This window comes from Zootoca vivipara, chromosome 5 (assembly GCF_963506605.1).
Source record: "Zootoca vivipara chromosome 5, rZooViv1.1, whole genome shotgun sequence".
Lineage (NCBI taxonomy): Eukaryota > Metazoa > Chordata > Lepidosauria > Squamata > Lacertidae > Zootoca > Zootoca vivipara.
Genome location: NC_083280.1, coordinates 85,130,904 through 85,157,600, shown reverse-complemented (window position 1 = coordinate 85,157,600; position 26,697 = coordinate 85,130,904). Strand labels below are relative to the sequence as shown.

Here is a 26,697-nt window from a genome sequence, read left to right as displayed (position 1 = left end):
GGCTTTGTATTGAGCTTGAAGTTGTTGCATACGTTGCTGAATAATAAACAAACCCAGTTGTCTTTTAAAAAACAAAACATTTTTTAGCAAAACGTGAATAGCATAAATAGGTATCTGGTCCCCCAAAGTATCCAGTACTACAATTCGTGTGCTAAAAGCTGCCAGCAGATGTTCCAAAACTATCATGATCCCACGATTGCTGGGAGTGCAACTGTGTTCTTAACTATTGTTCAGTTACAACTGCCAGTCTATTATAGCTGTAGCTATTGTTGGAGCCATACAACAGAATAGACATGGCCTGCTGTGAATTACTTTGTTTCTGATTTGCAGAATGATTATTGGTGGTCTCCATCAGGTCTGGCCCTACCTTTAGGCAGAGTGAGTCAATCGCCTCGGGTGGCAGATGTTGGAGGTCAGCACCAACGCACCTCAGACATTGATCCCCCCCAGCCATTCCCATCTGTGGGAGATCAGAGCTTAGTGTACCACAGGCCTTTTCATATATATATCTCCTAAATTAACCTACTGCCATCAGGTGCACTGGAGGAACATTACCCTGTTACCAGTTGAAGTAAGATTCAATTACAAATCCATTTCCTTTCTGAACATGGAATGAGGGTGCACCAACTTCTCCTTTGTCTTAGGCAGCATAATGTCTTGAGCCAGCCCTGGTCATAATGATGTATTTCATTATTCAATTATTATTGGATTTGCGCCATAAGAACATAGTTCCAATGATGTGCTGACTCAACCAGCTAGAATTTCCTAGTGAGCACGGGCAATTAAAAACAAGTAAAGTTCTGTTCTAAACTTTCAAGATTCATTTTCGTCCTCTTTGTTTATGTAAAGGAAAGCAACGAAATGTTAGTTCTTCGAGAAAGTCAACACACTCAAAAGTAAAATTGTGGGGGCTTTATATCCAGAATAGCAGAATACAAATCTGGAGTGTTCCACACATGTAGTGTGTTTCAGATTCCCTGTGTTGGTCATGCAATCACTCCCCTTGATAACTGGCACACAGTTTATTGGCATCTGAATTTATTATATCATGTAATAAGTATAAATCCCATATTTGCTGATGCATAATTTTTAACAGCACTCTTCTTTACATTAGAAAAAAAAATTCAGTTAATTAGCAACTGTGTTTTTTTCTAGGAGCTGGAATTCAGAGCTTTTGCTCCAGCCATTTACAACTTGTTTTTCTTGGAAAGAGCAAAGTATTTGAAAATAGTGGGGAAAGGGGCCCTCTAATTTCCTTTTCTGCTGAGGAGTGCAGAGCCCCACTTCTCCCATCGACTCCGGGAATATTTCAAAAAAAAATAAAATTCTGCCTTTAAGGGTATATAAATAAAGCCTACTGGCAGAATTTACATTATCTTTGTACCTAAGCCAATTTGTAAAATGGTTGTAAAATTAAATCATATAATTGGAAGGGCTATTTAAACATTAATTGGTAATATGATACGGAGCAGCTCAGCATTCCCTTTTGTCCAGATGTGGACAGACTTAATAGAAACTTTTAAGATGTTTGCAGTGTATTGGAAATGTTGCTTTAAGGCCAGGCCCCAGAGGGTCTCTTTCAAAAAGAGGCTCAACTCAAAGCCCTAGAAGCTGGGGGTGGCAGGAGTAAGCCATTGCATTGCCTCTTTTACTCTTTGTGCAACAAACAGAAATGTTCTAGTCATCACAACTTCACTACTGGTTCTTGACATAAAACTAAATATTACACAGGATGACTAGATTGCACTGCCTCGCCCCATTTCTAGAACTGCTTCGTAGAAGCATAGGAGGCTGCCTTACCCCCAGTCAGACCATTGCTCCATCTAGCTCAATATTACGTACACTGACTGGCAGCCAGGGTTTCAAACAGGGGACAAACCCAAGTTTATCTGGAAATACCAGAGATTGAATTTAATGATTAAAACAAACAAACAAACAAAACCTTGAATACGTTCCTGAATACATGATTTTGAGAACAGCAGAAACAGCTTGGAAGAGATATTTTAAAAATAGTTTTAGAAGTTGTGTGTCCTTATTTCTCTATTTGATCCTTTTACATGGTTTTGTATGTTTTGTGGTATTTTATGCATTGTGATTTGCTGTTATTTTTATTGATTATAGATTGGTAAATCTTTATTGATAAGTACAAACTGTTTAATTATTATTTGCTGATGTATAATTTTACTGTTTACCATCAGATTCCGATGGATTGTTGAATGTTGTTTATTTTAAAGTTATTGTGACCTTTTATATTGGATCAGATTGCTACTGTTTGATGTTTTATTATGTTTTTATATGTGTCACAGTGGCTGGGGAGACCCAGCCAGATGGGCGGGGTATAAATTATTATTATTATTATTATTACACATAACATTTACTTAACAAGCATCATTGAGGTTTGTTGTTGGTTGTTGTTGTTGTTGTTGTTCTCTATACCACTTTACATTTTAAAGAAAAATTCAAAGCAGTTTACATCACATTAATTGAAACATCAAAAAAAAATCTTGAATAAAACATTACTGAAGAAAGTCAAATATAAAGTAGACATTCAAAGCAACACAGTTAACAGGAAACTAAAATATTATCTTAAATATTTCAAAACAAAGCATTGCTAAAGGAAGTCAGATATAAAATGCACATTTAAAACAGCATAATTAACAAGAGAATAAAATATTAAGCACAGAACATATCTGCTACCAATGCTGCCAATGGTGACCTGGGCCTGCACTATGAGACAGATGAGATGGTCTCTGGCCTCCTTAGCAGCCCCAGCTCCTGTAGTTGGAGTCCTCTCCTCCCACGTCAGGCATGTCAGGGAGACAGTGGCAAAGGAACCCTCTCCGGCATCAGGGGCAGTGCAGCATCTTGCGCACTCTGCACGGGCTGCTGCTTGCGCAAGGCGTCTGTACGGGCATTCCGTATGTGCATGCACATGTGTGGCAGCCCGTACTGTCACCATGCGAGAGGCAGCCCATACGGACACCACGTGAGCAGTGCCCATATGGACTGCACATGCCCTCAGCCGCTCTACAGCTGGGGGGAGGCAGGGGCCATCTTGTCATCCCTCCCCGAGTGGCACCCGGGGCAGTCTGACCCCTCTGTCCACCCTTTTTACACCCCTGCAGGGAGAAGGTCCTCCAGGACTCACAGCAAAGATTATTAATTACGTTTTCCAATTTTTTGTTATCTTGTTATGGTGTTCATTGGCCAAAGCAGGTGGTTTGAATTCATATGGATGGTAGACACAAATACAGAATGGCTAGGAGAAGGAGAACATGCAGGAGAACAGATTAGCTGAACTATGAACTCTGAATCTTGTGTCTGCCCTGGTTTTGGAACTGAAACTGCGTCGGTCACTCAGGCCAATGGCTTTTGTCAGGAGATGAACAGGGGATTACAACCCTGATAATTTCTCCTGGACCACTAAGAAACTTTTGATTACCCATAGCTTCAAACTATTATCCATCTAGGGCTTCTCTAGGTCCCTTTGAAAACAAACACAAAAGTTTTCAGCATTCTCTTAGATCTTACTTGCCAAGTTGACCCATACCTTCAGATTAGAAAAATAATTATCTCAATTTCTTTATCTGCAGTAGATGAAAGAAGCTGCATTTCTGGACATTTAAAGGAACTTGCTTCTGTGTACACTGATCATTAATTTTTAAAATCTTATGAAACTTTTTTCTGTGGCTTGGGGAATGCCTTGAATTTCTCCTATAAGTTTTATTTGTTGCATTAAATATTAATATTTCCATTCCCATGTTACACTTAGATATCTAAGTGTAAACATAAATTCTGTAATGATCTTCCAGAGATTTGTGTATCCACCTTAATTTAATATCTCTTTTATGTTTTTGATTGCAGTTTTCATTATTTCATCAGAAGTTAATGAGACCTCAGTTTAAGTCACCACTTTGTTGGGGGATCGTTTATTAATTTGTCGTGAGGTTTTTCTTTTGGAAGCAGTTACAGAGTGCATTTGGGATATATTCTACATTGCAAGTCTGAAAATGGGCCCTGTTCATCCATGCATTTTCAAGAGAGGAAGTAAGATGGAAAACACATTCATTGCAATCAGTCCAAACCCGTAACATTTGTGTAAAGGGGAAAAAAGATGCTCTGAAAAATGTGATATGATTCATCTGTGTTCTTTCAATGAAACAAGGCCTCTTAACCCCAGGATTTTAGTCCTAATTTTATTACTCTTTCCAGTAATCTTTTTGCAGTCTTCTACATTCTTTCAAACATCTATCGCTCATTAAAGTCCTTTTAGGTTAGATTTAATGGCAGCTCACATTGTGCTAATTTCTTTTCAGTCTGTAGTATTTTTGATTCTAATCATCCTTCACCAGTTTTCATTTCAATACTTTTTGAAGTGTGGAATCTCATAAAGAGAAAGGTTTCTTTTTCTTCATGCAGTGCCTTGATTTTTAAAACAGTCCTATTTATATAGATGTTTATAGATTATAATAAACTGTATGCCAAAAACATATGAGAGATGTTGGACTAGGGAGGAAGTGCTGGTAGCGTAGGTTTTACAGTTTGGGGATACAAAATACAGGTCTAGATAATAGTTATTATTTGTAGCAGAATTTCAATATGGCTCAGATGCATAGAGCTGTTGCAACTTATTGCAGATGGATACAGTGGCAATTTAGCTCTAAGTGATTTCTTTTCAGCTGTGATCTTCTGGCAGGTAACTGTGAGGCTGTTAAGTAAGGAAATAATTATTAATGAGACTGTAGTAATAGCATGCAGCTAAATAATGATAGCAAAAGCCTTGGAATTTTTAAATTTTGCCTCTGGAAACCTGAAGCAGCTTAGACTCCATGCAATATGATCTTCTTAGTTATTTTCCTGGCTTCCTAAAATAATTTGTATTTTTTAAAAATGGGAATCAGCACATCCATAATAGGAGCACAGACTGTCACTGCTAGAGAGTGTCAAACTTCAGAACTGATGTCTTTCTCTTTGGACAAAGAGAACATTAATCTAGCCTTTTCTTTTCATGGAGATAATAACATTCCTTGCTTCTTCATGATAATCTACCTGCCTTCTGAGCACCTGAAGATAATCTTAAAGGTTTTTTTGGGGGGGTAGCTGGGGCTGGTTCATCTGTGTTTATTTGTGCTCCTGAAGCCCTTTATAGGTAGGAGTCCCACAAGCATGTTAAGGAGCATTATGTAATTATTAAATCTCCCATACCAAAAACATGCATGCCGGCTGAATTTTAATCATTACCCAATAAGTCCAGGATGTCTGCATTATCCAATGTATTCCATTCTCTTAACCAGCACAGACAGGCTGTCTCATAATAAATTTTCAGATCTGGCAGGGCAAAGCCTCCTCTTTATTTTGTATCTATCATAATTTTATGTTTAATTCTTGGCTTTCCCCCCGCCAGATAAATTTAGAAATGCCCCTCTTCCATTCTTTGAAGCAGCCTGAGTTATTAACAATTGGCATTGATTGAAATAAAAACAGCATCCTGGGTAATAGGTTCATTTTGATAGCTGAGATTCTGCCAAGTAGGGAGAGCTTCATAGCAGGGTCTTAATGTTTTATTTTAGATGCTGGATATTCTACATTTCATCAGTTGCCATCATAGAATTGTAGAGTTGGAAGGGACCTTGACTAGTCCAGAGGAGGAAGAAATGGGGGGCGGGGGGGGCTGATTGGTGGAAGCCTGAGTTGAAGGGATCTGCACTTCATTCTCATGGAAAGAGGAACCAGGGATGCCAGCACTTCCCCCCTGACTTTGCTGCAGAGCGGAGAGCCTCAGGTGGAGGCTTGGGAGGGCTTGTGGCAGCTATGAGGGGAGCCAGAGTAGGAGCCCAAACAGTGGGGTGCAGTCTTGTTGCTAAGATCCAGATGCCACCTTTGCAGTTGGAAATGCTCCAAAGGAGCGCATGTTTGCAATGCCAACTTTCCTGCAGGGCGAGCGAGTCTCACGAGTGCTTTCCCCCCCTTTATGATTAGGAAACTTGATACCATACATTATATGAGGGGTGTAAATTAGAAGAAATAAGTTGAACTACTTTTTAAAAATGGGATTGAAACATAATAACCAAGCTTTTGTAGAGTGAGAGAGGAGGGATGCCACCATTCTTATTGCACTGGCTGGGAGAGAGTAGCAACTTGGTTCAGCCGCACCGGGTGACACGCTGCAGGGGGTCCCACAACAATGCTATAGAACAGAGTGTGAGAGGCAGGTGGGTGCCAAATTTTAGCATCACACGGGGCGCCACTGAAATTTGAGAGCCCCAAGTCCACCACTGCTCCTTCCTCCTCAGGAAGTTTCCATGCAGTTTGGGAGCAATGCACTGGGTGTCCCATGACTCATATCTGATAAACTTTGTTATATGATGTGCCTTTTTTTTAAAAAAAAACACTCTCTAGTATTTACCTACTAAAATTACCACATTTAATTATACTGACCTGTTGCAAAACCTCAGTGAAGGTACCCTTTTGAAGATTGTGGAGGAAAGGAGCGGTTTCTCTTGCAAAAACTTGCCCTGTAATAAATAAATGCTATCACTAATGTTAAAGGGGGGGGGGACACTACCTATATTTAAGTTTTTTAAAAATCAAATAGGGGGATAAGGATAAATTAACTGTAGCAATACAGCAAAACCAAAATAGCTTCACAAATATACCAATTCAAGGCCAAGAATTGTTGGCATTGATTCACAGAGCATCATCGCCTGGGCTTCTTCTGGACCAAGACCTTTGGTTTTTAATTTTATAGTATATGTGGCATTCGGACCTAGAAGTACGCTAAGACACAACTGTTCTGCTCCTGGAAGTTTTGACTTCTCATATCTTTGTTGTGTCTGGTATCTCAGTCCTATGTTAACTTAGAAGCAAGTCCCATTAATTTTAAGTGTGTTTAGGAATGTGGCCCTAAACAGGTTTCATCTGGTTATAAACTGAGCATTAACAAGCTGCATTCCAGCCACTTCACTCCTTCTGGAGTATAGATAGTCCCACATAATAAATACCAAAGAGCCAGCTACGGTAAAAAATCTGTGCAAAAGTATAAGTGCTTTTAAGCTAGAACAAAATAAGGGAAATTGTTACTTACCTAAGAAAACTAGAAACAACATGAAAGTGAAGCCTGCCACAAATAGCAGTTACCTTTTTTATTGCTATCTCTTGAGTTTTATCTCCAGTTTCCTGCATAAATGGCTGCTGTTCTGCTGAAAATAAAGGGTGAGAGTTAACTTTAAGCGACAGAACGTATTTCAACAGCTCTTCCTCTGCACACTGTTTCTATGCAGTGTGAATTTCTGTGTGCTATTTGGTTTTTAAAAAATGCTTAAAACAACAACTTTGCAGTGCATTTAAATGTTCATTATTGCTAAACAAGTTAGATTGTTAGGGTTTTCTCCTGCATTTTAAAATGCAACTAATTATAAACGGTGCTGCGATCTGAAGTGGGGCAAAGAGTAGGGGCTTCGGGAAAAGGTACCAATGTGTAAGTCTCCCGTTGAAACCCAATCTGCGCAGCTAAAGCAATAGGATGGAAGCAGTGTGCGCTGCTCGTGGGTCTGGATAACAGAGAAAGTTTATCAAGGCTGAAGAACAACTGCTGTTCAAATCCTGTCTCCCCCCCCCCAAAAAAAAGAATAGATTGGGTTGCTGGTTGTGTGTTTTGGTGTTGGGGTGGGGCGGTTATGGCTTTGTGTTTCCTTCTTTTGCTTTGCTTTGCTGTTGTCACACGCCATGCATGAACGAAAATGCTGAATTCTCCCAGGAGCTGTAAAGCTTCTGTGAAGATTGTTTATTTCCTTAATCCCTTCTCCTTTGTGAATCCTGATGTCAGATAGAAAATGGAAAGCCTTTAATATAGATATTATCACCCTTATTATCACCTGCACTAGGGAGTGTCCTCGCTGCCTGTTGTTACCCTAGCAATCGCCATATGTTGCTGCCTCTCTGAGGTTAGATTTTAACCTGACTACCTTCTCCCATATGTGAAGCCTGGTATTAGGTGCCTTTGGGGGTAGCACAGATGGGCCACTGCTTCTTTCATTATCTTGCACTTATGGCCAATCAATTCTGAAAGGCATCCTTTCATTTTCAACTTTCTGAGCTGTTTGGGACATGCCAAATATCTATTAGCAGCAGTCGTTGCAAAGGCGTGAACCCCAAGCCGAAAACTGTAGAGCAAACATGACTCCTAAAAGTACTGAGTGCAGCTGTCAGAGAAAGAAGAGATGGGAAATCTGACTAGGATGTAGCAAATTTAACCACCTCCTGGAGTACAGGTAGTCCCGCTTAAGAAATACCAGGAAACCAGCTATAATAAAATTCACACAAAAGTGCAGGTGCTTTTAAGCTGGAACAAATGGAAGAAGCCAATCTTCTGCGGCAGCCAAAGAGGCTTCTGAGGGAGAGCGAGAGGAAATTCTGCAGGAGGGATTTAAAGGAGGCAAGAGAAACTGTTTGGCAGAAGGACTGATCTTACAGCTATTGTCATCATATACTACAGCAAGCTGGGGGGAGTGCTCTTCACGTGTAATAAGCACCTTGGAAAATGCCGCAGAAGTAGGAATGGTAGAAAGAAATATATGGAGCAGAGCGGATATGAGTTCTGAGGCAAGAGCAAAGGATGGGAATGTGAAGAAAAAGAAGTATGGTGCATTGGAATGCTGCTTAAAGGAACATAATTATGTCCCAAAATTCTGGTGTTTCTTTGGGAATTGAGTACTGAGATAGACTCTTATTTATTTATGGGCAATTTTGTCCATGGTGGCATTGGTAGTTTTGCTGAGGTCTAGGGAAGCCCAGTCTTTTTTCCTCTGTGTTTAGATTAGATTTTTTTTCTGCCCCCTTGGACAGAAAATGTGGTTTGGTATAAACTAAGTAGCAACAAGACGTATTTGGAGTTGGCTACAGAACAGGGTAAAGATTAAGTGTGCGGCCTTACTGCTTTCCTGCGTGGCCAAACATGTCATTTCTCAAAAGGGACACCCTTGTCTTCTTGCTCCAGCATTGTGACCCAACATTCCATGTTTGTTTGTACAGTAAGAAAAATCATCACAGCTATTCTGAAGAAAGTATGGCATGCCGCAAACATTTCATATGTCTGTTGCCATGGAGTATTGTGATGTCATCTTAGATGGGTTTTAAAGGGACAAATTCATGGAGGATAAATCTATCAATGGCTACAAGCCATCATGATCTTCAGTTACAGAGGCAGCATATCACCCTATCCCAGTTGCGGAGAGCAACCAGAGGAGAAAACCATTGCATTCACATCCTCCTTGTGGGCTTCCCAAAGGTATCTGATTGACTGATTTGGGAAATGGGATGCTAGACTAGATAGAGCAGGCATCCCCAAACTGCGGCCCTCCAGATGTTTTGGCCTACAACTCCCATGATCCCTAGCTAACAGGACCAGTGGTCAGGGGTGATGGGAATTGTAGTCCAAAACATCTGGAGGGCCAAAGTTTGGGGATGCCTGAGATAGAGTTTTGGTCTGATGCAGACATGGCTGCTCTCATATTTGAGAAGGTTTGGAGGTGAGGAGGGAGCTGGGACCACCTGTGCTTGTTGCATGGCACCTAACAGCATTTGGGACAGTCCCCTTTCACTTCTGATTTCCACCACCAGAGTTTTTTGTCTGGCACCATAGCAACTTCAGGGCTCTCTCCCACTTCAAATTTTTAAGCATACAACCACAAATGTAAAGCATGAATACTACAAACAGATGTTTATAATAACCAAGTCAGTCTTACAGGTATGCTCAGGATTGGGCCTAGATTGACTGTGGTGCTTGCAATAGCCCTTAAAGCAGCACAAAACTCCATCTTCCAAGCAAAAAAGTATTTTAAACAACTGAAAATAACTTGCACTCTACAGATTGATTCACAGATAGGCGCAGAGCAGTATCAGAGATTCCTGGCCAAATAAAAGTTTGGCACAGATGTTAATGTCTTCCCCTCCCTCTCACCTCAGGATAGACTTCTAACTTCCTTTTTCAATTGCATGACTAAAAACTTACAAATATCATCTGGCTCCAATACATCTTGTTTAGTTTTTGTTCCTATTTTCTGTGGACTTATGGCTTCCATTACTACTTTTCTCCCTCTCCCTCCCCCTCCCCCCCTTTTTTTGCATCGTCTGTGTCCCAGTCCCACCTAAGCCTTTCTGGATTTTATTGTAGTTCATTAGAAGTGCATTTCTTTATCTTGGAGGCTTTCAGGCTCCTTCCCTCCCCCCCCACCCACTCCATGTATGCCTTGGCTTTGTTAATTGCATGCTGCTCTAAGAATACACGGCACGATACCTTTGAACCTTACACTTTGCCTTGACAGCTGGGCTAGCAAATGCCACTGACAACGGGGATGGGGGGGGGGGAGAATCTTTTGTAAGTAAATTGCCAATGTGGCTAACCTTGCTGGAACCCAATTGTTAAGGCTGTGATTCAGTTTTTCTGTCAAACTCAGTTCAGGCTAACCTGGCTGGCCTTCTGCTTCTTCAGTGATCAGCCTGAGGAAGTGTGCTTTCTCAGCTTATCAGGTTTTTATTAACTTCAGCTTCCTGCTGCAGTAATTGTTTGTTCCCACTTCAGCTTCTTAGAATGTCCACCAGAATGCCTTGTCACCGGTGCCTGAGAAACATGTGCACATTAAATACTTCCTTGAATTATTTGCGGCGCAATCCGCCAGAAAATTCTCCTACCTACACAGGCCCCGCTGAAATGCGTGGGAGCATTGTAAGATCACTTCTTTTGCAGTGCCCCATTTATCTCATCAGCAGTCCTTCTCAGCCGAATATACTTGCATTGCTTATGTTTAGTAGTCTGCAAAGATCACTATTTCTCCGCTGATGTTATTTCCCTGCAAAATGGAGTGGTAATAAGGCACCGGTGATAATGTAAACTGAACAAGTGATAGTGAGATTGGCCAAAAGTTACCTCCTGTTGTGAAGTGAAATGTGAGTAACAGGGGAAATGATTAAGATACTTTGGAAAATAAGTAAAAGCTTTATTACAAGCGGGGCTCTGCACATAGAAATATGTTAATGTTTCATATGTTGGCCCAGTTGACATGTGGTGGGAACATGCTTGTGTGCAGGTACTTACAGAAAAAAATCACAGCTGCTTTGCTGCTGTCCGGATGCTGCTGCCGCCACAGTACTTGGAGCTAATGCTCTGTGCAGATCTGGGCTCATGATTTGTTACAAGCAGCAAGCCCTATAACTCGTGGTTTGTCTGGGCCAAGACAAACCATGAGCCCAGGCTTTGCCGTGATGCTGAGCCAAACCATGTCTTAGTTCTGCAGCAGGGCATGTGGAGAAGGAGCGAAATAGCCACAATTTTTCCTCTGAGTACCAGCACACTTGTGCATTCATGCTTACCCATGGTTTGGCATTACGTACTCATTTTTATGTCTTCTAATCTTTTCAAATGGTACGTTTTCAGTGAGGGATATCTGAAGGTCTGCTCGAGGAACGGTCTTCTGCTTGCACAGGTAGACTTCCTCTACTATATTCTGCACTGCCACCTCCATGCAGCCACCAAATCTGCTTTGGAGCGTTGGAGGACCCTCTGGATCAGATTTGGAGGTGCGTGGAGGCAGCAGAGGTGAGGAAAGGAAAGGGAAATCCACTTGTGCAGCACTGGATATCACCCAGTATATGTCAATTATCTTCAGTGATGTCTTCATATTAGAACCAATTAGGAAATAACATTACTGCTTTCTCCCCTGTTCTGTGCTTGTATTTAAAATTACACATTCAAAGGGGAGCCATTAATGTTTGATACAAATATGAAATAATGACCTTCTGATCCTCTAGTCCTACTTGAGGGATGAAGAAGAGTTCAGTTGCCTAGAGCTGTGAATAAGACATCAAACTGTTTTAAGGGATTTTCTCATTAATGGTTGGATGTGTTGTTTTATTTGAAACACTTGGGGTTCTTTAATGTGAAATCAATGACAAATAGCTTTCAATATGTTTGCAACTAAGCACCAGGCTAATCCTTCAATGATACCATGAATGTTGTTGATTGAAATTATATTTTAAAGCTTATAACTATTATATAAAGCTGTAAGCAAACTGTATGATTTTAAAATATCAGAGGAGTCCTGCTGCATCAGCCGAAAAACCCACCTAGCTGAGCACTCTGTTCTCACAGTTTTCAACCAGATGCCTACAGGAAGCCTGCAAATGTGATGAAAAGGTGTGGTCATAGAATCATAGACTCTTAGAGTTGGAGGGAATCCCATGGGTCATCTAGTCCAACCCCCTGCAGCGCAGGAATCTCAACTAAAGCATCCATGACTGATGGTCATCCAGCCTCTACTTAAAAACCTTCAAGTTGACCCGTGGTTTTCAACCAGTGTGCTGTGGCACCCTGGGATGCCTTGAATGATGGTCAGGGGTCCCGTGGGCAACACTGCCCTCGGCCCCTCTTTCCTTCCCTCCCTCCTCTAATGTCCTCTCACATCTCTGCCTCCCAAAGGCTTGCACAGCTGTTTGCTACAGCAACCCTGGCTACAAGCTCCCCAGGTGAATGGTGCCTCTGAAGCTGGCCAGAGGATGCTTTCTAGACCCCTGTGGGGCAGTGTGAGGAGGTACCTCTCTTTGGGGCAGGGGGGCAGCTCAGAGACTGGGGGGGGGGCAGCTGCGGCTGCCCTGAAGACTACCAAGGAGAGGGGAGAGGAGAGGAGACTGAGGGAACACTCTCCAAGGGAGGGCATTCAAAAAGGGGTGAGAAGATGCCAGCTCTGCAGGCCAGGGGTAGCATATCTGGGCTGCTGCAGAAAGAATTTAGTTGCTCAAGGGAGCTGTGGACTCAAAAAGGTTGTAAACCTATAAAGTAGACCGATCTTTTTAGCAGTTCTGAGTTAAAATTTGGTGTTAGGTTGAGCAAGGAACAACATGTTTCATACTATACTGAACTGATGCTGGAAATGGCACCTCTGTATTTTTCTTCTGCTCTCCTCTGAAACAGCCAAGGGTCATTTACCCTGATTTGTAATTTCATCACATGTTAATTTCCTTACCAGCGGTATAGTCACAACATGGGGTAAGCGATCCTAAACGTTATTGGGGAAAGGTAAGGGTGCTGTTTGTAAATTTGGCTCTCCAGCCTCACTGCTGTGGCCTTTGGGAAGTGTGGTAGAAATGATTAATAGCGAAAAGTCCTGTGGTTAACTGTACCCTTTTCTGTTAAAGGCCATTAGTCCAAAGTTACTTTGCCAGTAGGGAGGAGAGCACACATTTTCCTTCTGTCTCTCTGAAGTGTGTTGACACTTCATTGCTATCTTGTCAGAGGAAGAAGCAGCCTTTTCATCGCAAGTAACTGAACAACTGCATGTGGGCATATTGAGATAATTATGTAAAAGGAGACTGCCTGAATGAGCTTCCAAATGTGTTATTTCTTTATTATCTAGCACTTTATAATTAACTGTTCCCTTTTTATTATTATTTCAGGAAGCTGCCTCTTTTGCTAGAGCGCAAGGCTTTGAGGTGAGTTAACCTATGTTGCACGCTAAACAGATTCTAAAGGGTTTTTTTTCCCTTGCTGATAATGAAGTTCTTTTGGACAGTGATTGATGTGCTATTATACTCTCCAAGCCTCGCAGCAGTTGCCATAGAAACTTGGCAGTCGTCATGGTTTCTTTGTTCTGCCAGCTCAGTGTTATGACGCACTCTGCTAGGTCTGCACCCAACATCGCCTACAGATGTTATTTATTGAATTTTGAAAAGCCTCTTGGGAAGCTGAGAGGTTGGGCACGGCTTCAAGCTGCCTCTGCAGATATGGGGCCTGTCAGTTTGCTCAGTTAAAAAGCCACCTCATTAGCTGAATTACACTCCATAAAGATCCACTGCTAAAGCATTGGTGAGGCAGGACTAAATACTGAAATATAACACCATTTTAAATAACTTAAACTCTGCCATATGTGGATTATCGTCATGCAAATGAATTTTAGTAAGGTGGTATGTGGAATTGTTAAGAGCTGATTAACGTAAACCCTGCCTTTTACACTCAGTCTCTTTTGGAGAAGTGGGCTGTTCTTTTGTTAACAGGCACAAGTGGTATTTTCCATCTGGGTTTGTACAAATGTGCAATCTCCTAACAGACACACACAGTCTCTGTCTTTTGTTTAGTCTATTGTGCATCATTTTTAGAGGGTCTACTCTTGACTTTAGTATTTTTATTTGCGAATGCTTCAGATTCTGGAGGGTTTATCAGTACTCCATTTCCCGATAGCCTGATCAGGAGAACTACTACCTATAGGACATGGGGACTGTTTCCTAGCGTTCACCAGACACTATATAACGTGACAGCCAATGTGTTTGATATTAAGCGATCCTTGCAGTCCAATGTGCATGAAGCCTTTTTCTGTACATGTGCATCTGCCTTAACCCCTCAAGTGTTTTGTTCATCAGGCAAATGCATCGAGAAAGCTGATGCTTGGGCTGTTCAGTTCCCATTTGCATTATCAGACCCACACAGTTAGGGGACCATACGCTGATCTGATACTTTCCTTTGGGTCTGGGCAAGTACAAAGGAAAAGAAAGAGAAGCACATCTGTGGTGTGTCTTTGTGTGTATGTCCAATTTGGATTGCTTCAAGATAACTCAAAAGCAACACACATCTGCACCATCTTTATAATGTTAACGCAATATGCTTTGCAGTTTTATTTTGTGGTGGTTGCATTTGTAGAAATGAAGAGTATGCAAATTGAAAGGTGTTTGTTTTTTACAATGTCTATTAGAATAAACAAGAATAAACATGATTTGTCAAATAAAACAGTGTTTTAGGTCTTCATGATTTAGCACAATTTATTTGAAATCTATACTATGGTATAGTAGAACAGCAAAGAATAGAAGTTGTGTATTAGTCTTGCCCTTTCTATGTTTTCATTTCTTCCTTAAGCTGAAAAGCTGGGGCATGCCTGGTTTAAATTAACACCGAGTGACAAAATGCTTTTGCAAATGTCTGCCAAACACCTTTTTATTAACCTTTCCATTAGCACTTTCTTATACTTCCTAGCACAGTTTCTGCTGAACATCCTAAATCTGCCACGTCTGATTTCACTGCATTAGCAAAGTGCACAGAGATTGTGATCTTATCCCATATTGCCCCCTTTGCTTGGCAGCAAGTGACATATCAGATCTGCCAACGGTGATGTATGATGTTTGATAATGTGTCCATTGAGGGTTTTTATTCTGTAACTTTAACATTTCCCCAAACCTCACAGCAAAAAGGGAGCAATGAAAATGGTTCACCATTACATCTTTTTAGAAGCATGAAAACTAAAGGGGAAATTATAGTAGAATAAGGGCTCTAATTGACTGCTGTTTGAGAACATTATCAGAAGCTGCCTGGATGTCCACTGTACACAGTTGCTGTTAGGACCTATAGCATAAGAAATACTAAATAAGCGCATTTTCTTCTTTAGCACAACCTATATACTAAGATCATCCTCTCTTAGTATAAATTGTGCTTCTGATTCAGACCAGAGTCCCAAAACTACTTGAACAGCTATATCACAGGTCTGAGTTCTGGTAATATTTGATAATGGGCTGAACCACTTTGGAGCTGGGTGAGGAAGCCACATTATTAAGGTTCCCCCTACATAGCGGGTTACATCCACTTAGAAAACTAATGCGTCCTGGGAGGGCATAAACTAGTGCTAGTTATTTAAGTGCAGGGAGGCTTTCCATTTGGAGGGAAAATCCACTCTCCCCACCTTCACTCTAAAGTGGTATGTTGATCAAAAAGCTGTCTAAAACTGGATTAAAATAAAGAATTAACATAAAACTGCAGAGCAGTATGATTCCATGGTAGCAAAAAGAGCAAACTTTGCAATCAACTGTAAGTAGAGACATAGAGAACCATTTTCACATGGCACCCAAAACTAGCACCCGGGGAGAATTTCACAATTGGGGTGCCACCACAGAAAAGGACCTGTCTCAAAGTACCACCCAATGTGCCTCTGGGGACAAAGACCTGTGTAGAAGTACTTAATGACTGGGCAGGTTCCTTTGGGAGCAGAGAGTCCTTTTTAGGTATTCGTTGTGCCTGGCAAGCTACTTGTATAACACTCAAAAGAAGATGCAATAAAAGATTGTCATAACTGTTTGTACTTCATAGAGAAATTTTGTAAAACCTGCAGCTTTGTACTTTGACTGACTGACTACTACTAGACATTATGGGAGAGGCATGACTGCCACCAAAAACAGCTCTACATTCCCTCCTTTCTGTGGGAACTTCTAATAAAATGATCTGTTTGCCTTTTTAAATTAGTCTGCCATAAACTTTGGAGACAAATAAAATAATGGTTTTATTTCCTGGTTAAGGTCAGTTACACCTGGCACTACATTTTGGATAATATATATTTTAACAAAAAAATCAAAAAGGGGGGGGGGCGGGAATCTCAGGCAATAAAAAGGGTTCAGAAATATGCAGTGAAAAAAGGCAATTTGCATGCTGGTGAGATAAGCAACATAACCCCCTGTAAGATGATCTATGGTTTCCTGGGACTATGCAGGCTCTGGGTAAGGTCTGTTTTACTCCCACACCGCAATGCACTGAGCCACAAGCCAAGATTTGGATTTGCAAGTTATCTGAACCCAAACTTGTGGTTAAGTTCTCTCCTCCCTAACCACGAGCTGTAACTAAGGCTTGTTCTTGGCTACAGCTTGTGGTTACCAAGGAGCGAGCTGGATCAGATGACATGCTAAGCCAAAGCTTGCCTTATCTTAGTGCTTCATGGGGGTGAAAAAAAGACTGGGAAGAAGCAAGACAGCTGAGAGCTCTTCTTTAGGAGCCCATATATTTGTGTGGCTTACTGTGATACGCAAACCAGGCCATAGTAGGGCAAAGCAAAAAGCAAACTAGGTGATGGGAATTGCTGGTACATGTCTTAAAAGATGTCCCTGCTAAGGATTTAAAACGAAGAGCCTTTTGTACTTGATGTAGGATTGCAAGAAAGTCAAATTGGTCTTAGTGGGATTCTGGGCACAGTTAATTAAAACCGCTTCAAATATAAGAGTACCATGCTAAACAGATAACAGCTTACAGTATAAGGTGCAAGAATTTGTATGTCATAGAGCTGGACTGATTTGTACAATCATCCCAGAGTTTTGGATTTATTAGTATAGATTGGATTTATCTGTAACGACACTGACAGATTGTAAACGAATGTACCAAAGGAGGGCCAACTTATACATGATGAGGGTAATCTTTGATTGGATCTCCTCTATGTTTTATTTGTTTAATCAGACACAGGAGGCACAAAATTTGATTAGAACAATAATTCTGGGGGACTTTAACCTTTTCCTCCATGTAATTTCTTCAGCCTTCATGGTTTTTTCCTCCCATCCCCACAGTGCTGCAAGAGTGGAACTGAGTCGTGTGGAGGATTTTCACCCCATATTCTGCACTGCCAAAGAGCCTAGGTTCACTAGCATCTATAGCGTCAAATTCTTCAGACTCAGTTTTTCATTTTCTCAAGTGGGCACCGGGATGCCACCAAGTGGCTTGTCATCCTCTTATCACTTGAAGGCAGGGGGAAAAGGTCATCACTCCCAGAAGATATTTGAGTCGTCCCTCCCATCATAGCTGCCAAGTTTTCCCCTTTCTCGCGAGGAAGCCTATTCAGCATAAGGGGAAATCCCTTTTAAAAAGGGATAACTTGGCAGCTATGCCTCCCATAGAGTGGCAGTTCATTTCTCCTACCTTGCTTGAAAGGGACCTGGTTTTACTGGTGCTCTCCCTGTATTCCACAAGTACTGTGCCCTGATTCTTTATTTGTTCTTATTGTCCAAGGTGGAGAGATCAGGCACCACTGACAGGTATTCCATCTTTTTAGCTAAAATAAAGGAACAACTTGGAGGCTGGGCTTATCTGTAAGTAACTATAGGAGGTAGCCTAAGGCCTCATAGGGCAGGGACAGAAAACACTTCTGTTAGCGTGAGGGACTTACTCCTGTCCAATATCACTTGGTACAGATCTTTGTTTCCAGTCTATCCATGATGCCCCTTTTGTTCTTCTCTGCCAATGAGGATGATGGCTGACAGTGAACAGAAAGCCATTCGAAGGGGTAAGGGCTAAAGCAAGGGTTGGGGTAGAAACCCATGACTCACCCGCCTTGTGCTGCAAGCTGCCTAAAATGCATAGTAGACATAAATGCAGGTACCGGTATGTGTGTTCACTTTGGGGAGAACAGTGAGAAAAATTGTATTATTATGAAGTTACAGGGAAACACTGTAATTCTAGAAAAATGTAGGCAACACTAATGCACATGAAGTTTAGTGTCAAGAGTAAAGTGGTACAGCTTTGGAAAACGTTAATCCAAGTATGTTAGAAATGCAAGAGAGATCAGGAAAGTAGTGTTTTCTCTTTCACTGACCCTTGTTGGTGTAGGTTTGTGCCCTACGCCGCCTTTTCTTAACATTTTTTCACTCCTATTTCTAAGTGGAGTGGATGTTCCCACATTCATCTTAAAACAAACTGAATCCAACCACAGTTAGTTGAACCAAACAAGGTTCTCAAACCACAGTTTGAAGCCAAATGGAAAAGTCTGTTTTCATATCTGAAGTAATTTTCTTACATTATTTAAATAAAGTTATAATCTCAAGTGTGCTGTTTTGTATTAACGTACAATACATCTTTTGTTTTTCTTTTTTGTGTTACCCAGACTGAGGATATTAAGGAGATAGCCCGGAAAGCACAAGCCTTGCCAAAAGCGAACTTGAAAAGACAGCGGGTTGTCGTATTCACCCAAGGGAAAGAAGACACTATTATGGCCACAGGTACGTAATTTTTAAGCCTTATATCCAAGGTATATAAGGGAATAGCTCTCCATTCAGCATTGGTTGGGTCTCAGTGGGCCACCACATTTCAGAAAGGATGCAGACAAATGAAAGGGTTCTGAGCAAGGAACAAAGTTGATTAAAGATTTGGAATATATGGTGCATGAGCATGAAGTGCACTTGTACAGTTGTGAAAAAGAAGGTGGGGGCGGACCGGCAAAGAAGCATCAGAACAGCTGTTCTCCTGGGAAACAAAGAGAAGATTGGCTGAACATTTGAGTGTATGTTAGCTATGGCTTAAATCTAGGGGAATCCTGCTTTTGTAGGACAGAACTAGTACTATGGTACTTCAGGAGTTTCTTGAAAACTGTGATGATATAATTACTTATAACAATACAAATCTTAATACTAATATACTCTGGTTAGTATCCAATGGTATTTCCTCTGCTGATGGGGGAAGCCTTCAGAACAAGTTTTAGGGAGGCTGGGGTATGGGGGAAGAATCACCATAAATTGCCTTCCTCCCCATTCCACTGACAGATGCTCCCCATCATCGGAGGGAATACCACTGGATATATTTTGCTTCTCCAAAATGTTGCATAAAATTGAGTTTATTGTACTAATGGCCACAATCCAGCACTGCTTGGAATTTTGATCATCCTTGCATGTACAGCCTGGCACAAGACCTGCTTGTGTGTGTGTGTGTGTGTGTGTGTGTGTGTATTTTAAGATCAGTGATGTATATTGTGATGTAAGCTGCTTCTTACAAAGCAGGTTGAAAATATTGATTCAAATGATTTTTATTCTGGTTTTATACATTGAGCATTAGCTACTGAATTATCTTGGCCACGAGCAGGAGTTCATCATACAACAGCTGCTTAAACAGTTAATTCTTTTAAGAGGCGGCAATGGAAATGAAAGTGTGTACTGTGAAGTGAATTTCCAGTTGCTTTTATTTGAAAATGCAGAAAATCCCACTCTAAGGGTTTCCCAGTTGGCAATTTCCCCATCCTCTGAAAGTGGGCAGGAGGTACTTTTGTGGGGAAGAAGTGATGATATGTGATATTCCAATTTAAGCATTACAAACATGACTGTCTGGGGGGGGGGGCTTTATGTCTTCTTTTTAATTTAGATTGCCCATGCTTGTTTATTAAACGGTGCTGTAGCTTGCTAACCTATGCAGCAGGGAATGTTGTTTGTCATTCGTTTCTGTGCAGCAAAATGTATTTACAGTACATACGGTTCAGTACTCTATTGCTTCTCTATGGTGTTGAGCTTCATAACCCTAACCTTACCGCTACTACTGCTAAAACATCCACTCCAGTGGCAAGAGTTTTGTTGGATATTTCATAGGTCATAGAGGTTATACGGGAGCTATCCACACAATGAATGTGAATTTTAATCATGGCAGACACTTGCATCATAACCCCACAGCGTATCAATACACAATGTTCAGTTTTGCTGCTATGGGACTTCCTATATTGCTTCTGCTTCTGAGTCAGCTTTGTCTTAAACCAGCTTTTAAAAACTCAGTATGAGAGCAGTCTGCTCCCTCTCAAATTAATTTATGACCATTCCTTCTGGGACAACTTCAGAATTTAAACAAACCTCCCTGCCTTCTATGGCTGCCTGAACCAAGATGATAATAAGGGCCATTTATGCATACATGTTAGTAGCTTCTGTCACTAAGCATTTGTTTCATTCTTCGAGCTGGAAATGATAGGATATCCATTAATCCACTCTAAAATGCTCTCTTTTTTTGTAATTAGAAGTGTATTTGCGGACTAATGTTTTCTAAACTGTGCTGTTTGTTCCTTATTAAAATCAAGTCAAAAGAAGGGATGCCCTTCCTCTTTTTTTAAAAAAAAACTAAATATGCCTAATAAATTCAAGATGGATAGAGAAGTGTATGCCACAGTGTCAGCTCCAAAAGCAAACATGATAAATGTTAAGTCGGTTTTGAGCCCAGGGATAAGCTGTTCAGCACACAAGCGTAGCCGAATCTCTTTGCCGTGTTGTTATTCGTGGCAGCCAAATAAATGTCAATAATAAAAGAGAATTAAAGATTTTCATTTCCCAGAGGCAGTCCCTCTAATACGGCTTGATCTTCCATTTCATTTGTAATTCGTTCTTGTGTCAGGACGCAGCCATTCACCAGGCAGTGTGTGACATGAAGTCGTTTAATAATGATTAAGAACATAAAAATGCATGGCCTGTGGGGCAATTCTCCAAAGATATACCAATTTGTTATTATTTCCTCCATACACACTCATACACCCTTCCTCTCCTCTTGAATATGGATCAGCCTCCTCCAGCCCCTCAAACTGTACATTATAAAATGGTTTATGAGAGATGGGCTAATAGCAGTGGGCACTACAAGCATGCTCATGAAGGTGTGTGCTTTAAGCCATCCAGTTGGGAGAATGCTCTACTCTTTAACAGCAGACGAGTTGCCTTCATAATCTAGCCTTTGTCCTGTGGCTCAAGTAACTTAGATAACAGTGAATGTTTGACTTTGGGAGAATAAAACTGTCATTGAAATTCTACTCAATATTGATCCAGAGCAGATTCCAATGTATAGTTAGCAGAGTAAAAACACATTGCAGGATTCCCCCCCAAAAATAGACCAGAGGTAATTGTATTTCATCATCCAGCAGAGCTTTAACTGCTACTGAAGGCAAATGAGCACAAATCCAATACATTCAGGATTGGCACTTTCCATAAGGAGTCCAGTTGCAGCAGACTTAACTTAAACTTACAATAACTTATAATAAGTCTAAACCTTAATATACAGAGCAGCACACCAGAAGAGAGAGAGAATGAAACCCAGGCTCCTTCTGGCCCTACTTTTATAGTCAGCATGACTTTGATTGACAGAGATAATAGAACCAGTTTAAACCAGCTGTACTCAGCTTCTCTGAAGGAATAACCCAAACATCACGAACCTTTGCTTGTTTCTTTCACACACAGAAGCTTCAAGAACCTTCTTGAATTAATTAGAATAGGAAAAATCTCTACACATCAGATCAATACTTTCTGCACTAAGAAATGCAAACTGACAAAAAATATCTAATGAGGATAGATGGCATTCTCCCAGAAGACCGTGCAGCCCAGAACAGAAGAAAAGATGTGTTGCATCAGACCAAAGGCCCATATAAGTCCAGCATCCAATTTTCACAGTGGCCAATCTGATGCCTAATGGGAAGCCCACAAGCAAACCTGAGTGCAACGTAGGTTTTCCAGCAACTGATACTCAGCAGCATACTGCCTCCAACTCTTGGGGGTAGTACCTAGTCATCATGGCAAGTAGCCATTGACGGCTTTATCCTCCAAGATATACCCCAGTTATAACTCACCGTATTTTTCGCTCCATAAGATGCACCTGACCACAAGACGCACTTAGTTTTTAGAGGAGGAAAACAATAAAAAAATATTCTGAATCAATGCTGCTGTCGACAGCAGTGGCAGAGGGAGGAGCAGCCCGCCCCCCCCCCAGCTGCTGTTGGTGGTGGAGGAGGGGGGAGCAGCCCGCTTTCGGGCTGCTCGTCCCTCCACCACCGCTGGGAGCCATAGCTCCGGCGGCAGAGGCATCCCTCCACTTGAGGGATCCCACTGCCGTCCAGTGCCTTCACTCCATAAGATGCACAGACATTTTCCCTTCGTTTTTAGGAGGGGGAAAGTGCAACTTATAGAGCAAAAAATACGGTAAATATAATCCAGACCCAGAGAATTATTTCTTTAAAACTGTTAAGTTTGGGTTGAGGAAGGAACTCATTCTAACTAGGTTGACATTAACGTGCTCTACAGATAGATTAGCTAAGACACCATATAAAACGTGCGCTCCTTCGATTTTGGACAAGGCCAAGGTTAAGTTGTTCACTGACAGACAAGGCATTAGAAAGAGATAGCTTGCCGATTTGTTATAAAATGGTACCCATTGGTCAGTGTATCGAAACAGTAAGTTGTTTGCATTTTAACAAGCTTTTCAAAGGTACTGGAAAAAAACATGCCGAAAGTGCTGTCTTGGGCAAAGATGTGTCAACTATGAAAGGTGGGGCAGCAGACAATTGTGTGGGAAAGCTGTGGTCTTAGGGGGTTTTGCCTCCCCCCCCAAAAAAGACACCCTTCCACCTAAAACTATTTGAATCCAAATGTAGTCCTTGTTCTTTCATGCATAGGGCTTTAGTACTTTAATAGCACAGTTCAAGAGCAGTGAAAGCCTCTCTATCTCATCAGAAGCCTCCCACCTGAACTCAGGACCTCCTTGCAGATTGCTTGAATAAAGCCTTTTCATAATAGATTGTTTGTATGAAACCCACACTCACACAGGACGTTACCTACGTGGAAGAGGGATTTGTGTCAATTTCCCCACCTCAGTGTGGCATCTCTGGTCTCCTGTGAATGTACATACCAGGACAGAATTCTCTGATGGTGTTCCACATCACTGGAGTTAATTTCCTCCCCAGGAGTTAATTTCCTCCCCCAAAAATCACTTGTAATGATACTTCACCATTAGTTATGGGTAGGGTGAAATCTTACAGCCCAATAGAAGCACACTCACAGAAAATGTGTGTTTATATTGCATTTGTATTGTTTGCTAAAATACGTTCCTAAAATTTTGTATAGTTGCTCCCAAGGGAAGGGCTCCACTTCTTATAGCAAATCCTTGGAATACCGTAGGACCCATACTTCTCCCCTTTCTTCAACTCGGATATTCATAATAGTGGCTGACATTCATTGTACCAGAAGACAATGCAGAATCAAATATAGAGAGAGTAATAAAGGGAAAATCCAGATGTGTTGAAATTAGTCAGCCCCTGTCATTTCCTTTAAGGCAGGCATCCCCAAACTTCGGCCCTCCAGATGTTTTGGACTACAATTCCCATCTTCCCTGGCCATTGGTCCTGTTAGCTAGGGATCATGGGAGTTGTAGGCCGAAACATATGGAGGGCCGAAGTTTGGGGATGCCTGCTTTAAGGGGAGTGGGATTGCCTGTAAATTTAGGCACTGAAATTAAAGCAGACGTCATGAATTTACCATACCATAAATTTATCAAGTTTCCTTCTTCTGCAGTAATAACAGACTCAGATTTAAAAGCTGACTTCTGTAGCCAGCTTAATGATAGATCAATAATATGTTGCTGTTAACTTCTTTTTTTTCTTGCAGGATGCAGAAAGATCAATGTCTGGGGTGCCTTAGGTCATGATCAATACTTTTAATAAAACTTCCTCTTTTTTTCTTTTTCTTTTACCTTCGTACGCTTTTGCTTTTATTAATGTGCATCTCTTTTGTTTCAGACCATTAATGGTTTTCTGATAATGTCATACTGCCCAAGGTTGAGGCTGGTTTGAATTTAAACCTCTAGTTAACAGTGATTAAATCTGCTGGCATGCCTTACCTTGTAGAAGACATTAGCAATTGAATACAGTTCTGGTATTATTTAAGCTCAAATGTGCATGTGTGTTTTAAGCATTCTGGGAAGGGTAATTTACAAATAAGTGTCTTTATTAAGCAGTAACGTTCTTGTTAGTAATGCAACAAACTATTACTGATGCTCTCTCTATTGAGAGCTAATGCAGATGTTCAGAAAGGGGTGTGGAACAATGCTATTGAGACCATATCATTTCTGAATGTGCACAGCCTTATGCCAAACATCTGGCTGATTCTTCCCCCTACATTTTAAAGGGATGCAGTCTCGGGAGGACTGTAGCACATGCTGCCCCCCCCCCAATGTTTCGATTGCCTCAGTATTTTTAAAACAACCTCTGGTTGATGATGTTTTGCTGCTTTGTTTTTTTATAGATTTGAGATATATGGTTAACATACTTTGGCCGCAGTTAACAATTCTGTCAAGCAAAAGACCCATGCTTTGAAGCCTTAATGTGAAATATTTATGCAGCTTGCTATTATTGCTCCACACAAACATTCACACAGAAATTGCTTTACTGCCTTTGGGATTTGATCGCTCACATCATAGTCATCCAATTAGACAAAGCGGCCATTGGTTCAGGTCCTTGTGAGTTTACATTAAATAATTTAATATTTAGTTACGGCTGATGCCACCGGAGTCATACATTTTCCGTGTTTGATGATGACAATGATTACACTTCCTAATAGTCCTTTTACAGTCTCATGAAAACAAAATGAGAAGGTTATGTATGGAATGGTTCTTAACTGTTTTCATCTTTGGATATTCTCTTTGCTCACCTTTTGTACAGAAGGTGCTAAAGTTTGGAGGTGGAGGGGCTTGATCCCTCGGTGACCCTCACACCATGTATAGGTTTCAAATACTGTATAGTCTCGATTTTCTTAGAAAAATTACCTGAAAACTTTGGTTAATTTCCATTTTTAATTTGTTGCTATAGCCCTCATCTTGTGACTGGAGTTGAAACAGAATTGTGGGAATTCTTGCGGAAACAGGGCTTATAAGAAGGACCCAGCAGAGTTGGAGGCAATGTTGTGATCCAGGGGAGGCACAGCTCAAGTCTAAAAGTGGCAGCCGAGAATCTGAAGGACTAGAAGCAGGAAACTTGTCCAATATAAGCAGGTGGTTGCGTTCCAGAAGGCAGCAGAGGCCTGGCCGGTGGTATTTTATATGTCTGTAGCGGATCCAGGATGCTGTCTTCACAACACAGAGTACTAACCACTATACGATCACTATACAATCCTTTGATTATTTTTAACAAATGTTACTGGGGATCCTGCAGGTGAGCTTGTGAGCTGACATAGCACCTTGGTCGTGGTTTTTTGGGGGGGTTCACTCTTTCAAAGCCTCCATTTCAAGCTCTGGCATGGAACAAATACAGCCAGATCGAAGATTGGCTCTCCCAGCCCCAAGTCACACAGTTGCACGCAACATTTCAGCAGCATCACATGTATTTGCAGTCAGTTTTTTTGGAGAAAGAAATGTGGTTGCTCATGCGCAAGCATGAAAATGCAGACGTTCACGCAAGTTCCTGTCTATAAAATGGGTGGAAGTCAGGTGCCTTTGTATTAATTCCCTCTGAATTAATACATTGACTCATGTTTTGCTAATTTTGAGACACCAGTTGCATTCTATGGCCTTTCAAATGTGTTTGTTGGAGGGGGGTTGTTGGTTTATTTCTGCTTGTCTTTTATTATGCATTTTCTGTGCTCATTTTGTATTCTTATGTTGTGAGCCGCCCCGTGATCTTCGGATGAAGGGTGGGCATGCAGATTAAACAAACAAACAAAATAAATTGACATTGTAGAGGGGAAACTAGAGTGTATATTTTAGTGAATCATAGTATTCTAAATCCGGCTCGCAATATTTGCATGCTAAACCCTAATAAGCCCTGGGCCAAATGTGGTGGATGTTAGAAGTTATTCACACACAAAAGTAGCAGAATTCAATTTGGATAACAGATATAAAAACTGCAATAAGCTGGTTATTCTCTGCTCTCTCCCTTCGCATTGCCACCTGCTCAGGCAGTTCCATAGTGCTGTTTGTACAATATATTGTTGTCAGTGACAACTGAACAAGAATTCTATAAGCAGTTGGCTATCAAATAGTGGCAAATTTAAAAGCTATGCAAATTGTGCTAGGACAGCCCAGCTTGTTTCAGCCTTCTTTTCTCTATTATCATATCAATTGAGTAAGCTCATACCAGACAAAGCGAGGTTATGGGAACCACCTAGAGCATCACGCACCATTAAACATCAATGCCGCATACATGAACATCTGCAACACCGATTTTATTAACAGGATATAGTGGGAGGGGGATAAACAGCTTTCTTAATCACTTCATTGTAAAAAAAAAAACCACCAACCCACAATATCCTAATGCTTGCATTGTTTATCAACAGCAAATCCACCAATAATTGTGTAATTATAGTCAGCTAGATTACAGTACCTATTGCACTCTGCCGGTTTCTATACGGATCTCTTGAAATTCC

At 41.1% G+C, this 26,697-nt stretch overlaps 1 protein-coding gene across 2 annotated transcripts in view; it reads left to right on the top strand.

Moving 5' to 3' along the window:
- The window catches only part of ADK (adenosine kinase), a 175,778-nt gene that overhangs the window by 123,247 nt on the left and 25,834 nt on the right, over positions 1 to 26,697 (top strand). For both annotated transcript variants that reach the window (XM_035138686.2, XM_035138687.2), the window contains exons 8-9: positions 13,447 to 13,482; positions 18,666 to 18,780. In XM_035138686.2, the coding sequence (XP_034994577.1) occupies positions 13,447 to 13,482; positions 18,666 to 18,780 (151 nt within the window). The remainder of the gene's footprint in view (positions 1 to 13,446; positions 13,483 to 18,665; positions 18,781 to 26,697) is intronic.